Source organism: Rutilus rutilus (genome assembly GCF_951802725.1).
Source record: "Rutilus rutilus genome assembly, chromosome: 8".
In the NCBI taxonomy this organism is placed as follows: Eukaryota; Metazoa; Chordata; class Actinopteri; order Cypriniformes; family Leuciscidae; genus Rutilus; species Rutilus rutilus.
The window spans coordinates 35,720,616-35,727,146 of record NC_140222.1 but is presented as its reverse complement, the minus strand read 5'-3'; the positions used below and the strand labels follow the sequence as shown (position 1 = coordinate 35,727,146).

General features: G+C 40.2%; 1 protein-coding gene across 1 annotated transcript; it reads left to right on the top strand.

The window, feature by feature from the left end:
- The first annotated feature begins 1,322 nt into the window (after nt 1-1,322).
- adra2a (adrenoceptor alpha 2A) lies at nt 1,323-4,250 on the top strand. Its single transcript, XM_084416793.1, has 2 exons — nt 1,323-1,639; nt 1,908-4,250. Exon 2 carries the CDS (start codon nt 2,023-2,025, stop codon nt 3,178-3,180), a length of 1,158 nt encoding a protein of 385 aa, XP_084272919.1. The 5' UTR covers nt 1,323-1,639; nt 1,908-2,022; the 3' UTR covers nt 3,181-4,250.
- The last annotated feature ends 2,281 nt before the right edge of the window (nt 4,251-6,531 follow it).

Below are 6,531 nucleotides of genomic sequence, written 5' to 3'. Positions count from 1 at the left end.
ATGTAAAAAAGTGCAAAAGATAAAAGTGTTGCTCTTTCGTAACTGCAAAATGTTTTTCCTTTTATTTTTTTACTCTTCATAGGGTATCAAGTGTTGTGCGGACATGTCCAACCTACTTTCTCTAGAAAAGACAAAAAACAAAACAAAACAAAAAACAGCCTTAAAGGTGACTCGTGATTTCTCTTTCTTTCTGACTCAGCCCGAACGAGTAACAGGACCCTCTTCCGTCAGATCAAGTCTTTGCTTTGATAAGCATTCTTCAAATAAATGTTCATTTGACTGCCTTACAAATGTTAAATATGCTCCTCTCTCGCCCGTCATACATTTCCAGCCCAGATCAATAATTTTTGCTTCTGTCAGAGAGAATATAAAACTATGAAGACTCACTTTGGCTATTTGTTTGCCTGTTAGACTCTCTATCTCCATCTGTCTGTCTATAGGCTCAGTAAAAAATGCCTTAACACACTTGGCCTAAATATGATCATAAAAACTATTTTTCGTCTTAATGAGAATCAAATGAGTTTTAAAAATACATTTCAAATGTAAACATTTTTAATTGATTCGGTTTAAAGTACGATAAACTAAACTAAGAAGCTCCTCGCGAATATAGACAGCCACAAGAAACTGGGAGTGTAAGCGTTGATGGCGGTATCTTACATTTCCGGCAGGTGTCGCTGTTTCACCGCTCCTGACTCAGTACTTACTCTGCGTTGTTCATCTCTTTCTCATTCATCACTTTTGCCTGGTCCGTGAAAAAAACTATTTTGCAGTAACGTTTTCGGATAATTTTAGGGTTCCCACGGCCATGGAAAGCCTGGAAATGTGAGGGAGTTTTTAAATAGCTGATTTTCAGCGCTGGAAACGTCATCGACACGGGTAGGATCTCAGTGAGTGCAACTCTTTTTACTTCAGTCAGATCTAAAATACCGAACCAGGTAGATATTCCTTTACTTTTAGGGTAACATTTGGTTTGAAATTCACCTCAGCGTATATAAAACTACTTGATGATCATAAACTACTGCATAATTGAGTTATAAAACAATATTTAAAAAGTATGTGTATAGGCCTATTTAGTCTGGTGTTTGCACGTTGTTCATCGAGTTGATGATTATGCATCACCAATACACAAGCACTTAGTCGATTATCTCTTATCACTAAAACAGACAAATGGTTTAATTGATTTAAACCAGTCAGGCACGTATAAAAAGTGTTTTAGTGGTTTTGAATGTTTCTGGCGGCTGCTGCTAAGCAACAACGGTACGAGAAAGAGGGCGTGGCTCAAGGACAGCAGAATATGAGGGAAAGTCGTTTAGAACGCGAGCGAGCGCGCGCACTCACTCGCTCTTCAGTGGCAGTGCAAGTCTCTCTCTCACACACACAGCTAACACGAGCCAGACTCTCTCTCTCTGACACACACACACACACACAGCTAACACGATTAAGATCCTGCGCGCGCACAGCTGAGTTGAGCGCTGATGATGAAGCGCGCTCTTCACACGCTCCACCGAAGAGATGCGAGGAATTTATCATGCCGTTTTTGTCGCACCGAGCGACTTTAAAAAGAGAAGTTACACTCTGAGGAAGATTTCTTGGATGGCTTAAGAAGTTTGTGTCGTATCAGGCTTTTCTCCCCACTAAGGTAAGGTCCATTCCTGCCGTACTTTTTTTCCTGTTATAATAATATGGTATTTCTTAAAGTATGAGAACACATTTTTTTTCTTCAAATAATTAAGGCGAAATGTAACTTATCTTAATAAGCAATTAAGAGTTAAATAATTTTAAAAAGAAAAAAAAAATCCTTATTAAATACATTTCACCTTATTTCCTTGAAAAAAATGTGTGTGAAAAATACATTTCACCTCATTTTTTTTTTGAATAATAAAATTTTTCTCCTTATTTTTTTTTAGATGTCAAAGTGACCAAAAATGTCACTTTTGCCTTCAATAACACAGAAAAAAATGAAGTGCCATCAACTGAATACATAATTTCAGTTGTGAGAGGAAGAGATAGTGATTCTCAGCAATGGGGTGTGACAATGCGACCAATGGGACAGAACAGTCGTACACCCTGCTAGTGTCCCTTCCTTTGAGCGTTCTGGTGGGGCTCCTCATCCTCCTCATCGTCTTCGGGAACGTGCTGGTGATCATCGCCGTGTTCACGAGCCGAGCTCTCCGGGCTCCCCAGAACCTGTTCCTGGTCTCGCTGGCCTCCGCCGACATACTGGTGGCCACTCTGGTGATGCCGTTCTCGCTGGCGAATGAGCTGATGGGCTCCTGGGTCTTTGGACAGGTGTGGTGCGAGATCTACCTGGCCTTGGACGTCCTCTTCTGCACGGCCTCCATCACTCACCTGTGCGCCATCAGCCTGGACAGGTACTGGTCGATCACGCAAGCCATCGAGTACAACCTCAAGCGCACGCCGCAACGAATCAAACGCATCGTTTTTATCGTTTGGGTCATCGCCGCCGTGATCTCCTTCCCGCCCCTCATAACCATAGAGAAGAAAGAGGGGAACATCTGTGAGATCAACAAAGAAAAATGGTACATTATTTCCTCTTCCATCGGGTCGTTTTTCCTGCCCTGCATCATCATGGTCCTCGTGTACGTCCGGATCTACCAGATCGCCAAGAAGAGAACCAGAGCGCCTCCCGGGGACCGGAGGAAAAAGGAAGCGGGGAAGAAGGATATCGACCCTCATGAGAAGCTCAACGGGGACCCGGACGCTGATCCGGACGACAAGGGCGAGTTAAACGGCATGGACATGGAGGAATCGTCCTCCTCGGACCACAAGGTCTCCAATCCGTGCTCCCTCAAGAAGAAGAGCTCGAAGGGAAAGACCAAGCTGAGCCAAATCAAACCGGGAGACGCCGAAAAACTTGAGGCCTGCCAGTCCGTCAAGACCAGCCTGTGGAAGGGCCGTCAGAACCGGGAAAAGCGCTTCACGTTTGTCCTGGCCGTGGTCATAGGCGTGTTCGTCATCTGCTGGTTCCCGTTCTTCTTCACCTACACGCTGATGGCGTTCTGCGACTGCTGCGTTCCCCTGACGCTTTTCAAGTTCTTCTTCTGGTTCGGCTACTGCAACAGCTCCCTCAATCCCATCATATACACCATCTTCAATAATGACTTCCGAAAATCCTTCAAGAAGATCCTCTGCCGGAGAGATAACAGGAGAATGGTGTAAACTGGCCTGCATTTCCTTGATCAAATGTAAGCCAACAGGTTGTGTGTCACTGTGCAACAAGGCCGTGGTGGCGGGGGAAAAGACTCACATGCTTTGTACAAATGCATGGTTATGCAAATACAGCACAATATGTGGCGGATTCCTCCATTTCAGAAGTGTATTGTGTCGTTCTTGATGTGAGGTGAAGTTTCGTAACTGATATTATATCAACTGCCGACGTGGAGGGATATTTATGCATCAAACCACGCTGAATGTGAAATACTATTTACAATAAAAAAGTGCCAAAGGAGTCTGTCCAACTACGCCACAACGTGCATGTCGGTGTCTTCACGCAGGGCCTGTTTATTTCCCTGAAATGTTGTATAATTATTAATAGTGAAGGTGTTGATATTGTTCCGTGGACAGATTGTCCTTTTTATGTTTTATTTTTTAATCCCTGCCAGTAACGGTTCATTTCAAATCTTGAGCAAAAAGATGTTGAGCTCGTCTGACTGGAACCTGACAGGCCGGTGTCAAAACAAATTTATTTAGCTTCTGATGTAGATTATATATGTCACCCTAGATATAACGGATGGATATTTAGTGCCACAACACAAATGAATTACAGCGTTAGCTACAGACTGTTGTTGGTTTGCTGGCAGAATTTGTAGAGACGCACAACAAAACAAAGTTGGATATTCAGCAAGATATCGGATGACTGAGCTTCTCCAGGTCAAGGTGAGGTCAGACCTCTCGTGTGTTTTCTGCTTTCTTGGGATGCATGGAGAGATCCAGTTGGAGCGAGATGGAGTGAGTGTCCAGTCCAATTGCTTTGTGAACGAGTACAATGGTTCAAAACAAAGGTCCTGGAATGACATCGACAAACTACCCATCACTGCGCGTTACTGCCATATCTGAAAAAACCTAGTCGTGATGTATGACTCACTTCCATATATTTGGGCTGTTTTCCGGTGGTCCTGGTTGTGCTCTCAATGTGCTTTATCATTGGGATCTAAAAAAATAAAATAAATGTATTTGCACACACACTCTGACAAAGAGAGAAAACACTGAAAAAAAATAAAAAGTACAGAACATTTTTTTTGGGGTTGTTTTGTCTGTTGTTATTCTAGAAAGGCAAATTATGTCTTATGAAAAGCAAAATATGGCGTGAAAAGCTTCTCTTCACAGAAGCAAAATTGTTTACAGAAATGATTTTGGGGCAAAGTTATTGACTGAGATCAATATCAAAATGCATGCTGTTTCCACTGAAAAAAAGGGGTGCAGAAACATGAATTATATGATCAATAAGTTATGACAACGTGTGTTTTTACACTGCTTTAACTCATCAAAATAAGAAACAATTTTCAACTTGCTACTCATTTTTAAGTCAGTTTATTGTAATTTAAGTTGAAATGACTTAAACATCCAAGTTGATTGTACTTAATAATTTAAGGCTTTTTTTTTTACAGAAATTGCTAGTAAATTTACATAATTACGAAGAATCAAAAACATAGAATTAAATGACATTTTGAAGTAGAAAATAGGGTCACACTTTATTTTAAGGTGTCATTGTTACAGTGTAATGATATATTTAAGTACAGTGTAATATTAATTAACTACATATACTACTACTACTAGGTAAGTGTAGGATTTGAATTTGGTTTAGGGTTAGTTGCTAAATGCAATAATGCATAATTAACTGTTTTTACTATAGTAAGTATATGTAACTAGGACACTGCAAAATAAAGTGTTACCTAAAATAGTATTTTCTTCTTGTACAATAAACTACTACAAGTTTTATTTACAGCTTCGAAACAGATAGTAGCTGCTGTCAACTGAACATACGATTATTCTGGCCAAGACCCGCCCAATTAAAAACAACCACGGTTTGATTGACATGGAAATTGACCAATCACGGTTCTTGTTATTAATTCATTCGCGCGTGTCCGAGAAAGTATTCCTTCAACGGTCTTTACTTTGAACCTTCGACGTTTTCTGAAAATGACATGCAACTTGCGCAAACCCCTCGACTTTCACAGGTAATGAACAAAAAGGAAAAGTTATCTGTCAGCGATTATCTCGTCATACTCTATTATTCCGCCCGTTTCTCAGTTCAGTTTGACTTCAACGGATCAGTTGACCGGCGTTCACCTCTTTGCTCTGCATGTAGGAATTACATTTCAGTGTAAGACACTGCCTGCGGTTAAACTTCCCCAGTGGCAGCAATATACATTTATAGCCTATGCCGGAGCGGGAGAGAATGTGCCGAGACCTTCATAATTATGATGGATCATGATAATTTCATCTCATCTATAATCATCGTTAAACCGTCAGAGACAGCGGGGTCATAATTACGAAGTTTAAAATAAGGTTTTTATAACACGGAGCTGTAGCGTTTTCCTTGTCCTTTTACGAACTGACATAAAAGCATAAATTGGCTACTTTAAAGATATGGCAGCGCATTATCAGCACCGCATTTGAGATACATGAGGATCTAGGGAAAGACTGCGTGGAAAAGCTGGCCGTCCTGAAGTGTGAGTGGGAGATCGGAGAGATGTATGGACACGTGCTGAGGGACATTCAGTGGGAGTGCAGCAGGGGGACTGTTTTGTAATTTGAAGTGACGATGTTCACTTCCAAGTGTGAATGAGAAGTGCAGAGAGAGGAGGAGAGTGCATTGGTCAAATTCGTGAGGGGAAATGACTGTGAGAACAACCGCTGGCAAGTTTTTTCTACTGATTGACAAAGACACCCTTCGAATTGGTTCCGTCTTTGAAATAATTGGTGCTTGTTACTTTTGTGTTGACCAAAAATTCTGATAAAAGTCTAAACGTTGTATGCTAATTTCATGGCTGTTAAAAAGAAAAGAAAAAAAAGACGATCATTATAAGAATGATTACTATTATATAAGCATTCAATTTCAATTATAATTAAATTAAAATTAACATAATAATGATAACAAAACAATATATATAAAAAAAACATTCAAAAAAGTATTATAGCACCATTTTATCAATTATATAACAATAATAATATTTATCATCATTATTGCTATTCTCTTAATTTTTTATTTAATTTATGATAAAAAAAAAAAAAACCTGTGGTGAAAATCAAGTTTTTATTGTTCTTTTAGTGTTTTTAATATGCTTTAAGACAAACCATGTGCAAATTCATCCCCTTTAAAACTCCAGCGAACCAAAGACAGTTTTAAAACGGTTTGAAATCGCTGGTGTTTCTGACGTTCACAAACTACCTTGTAACCAATCAGGTCAACGTGCCGGCGGGCTTTAGCATATCATTAACTATGACCGCTCTGAAACAGGGGAGTCTCAAGAGATGCCAGGTTATCCCGGTATATTTTTCTGTTGATAG

Coding starts and splice junctions, on each gene's coding strand:
- adra2a (XM_084416793.1), top strand. CDS start 2,023: ATGGGGTGTGACAATGCGACCAATGGGACAGAACAGTCGTACACCCTG.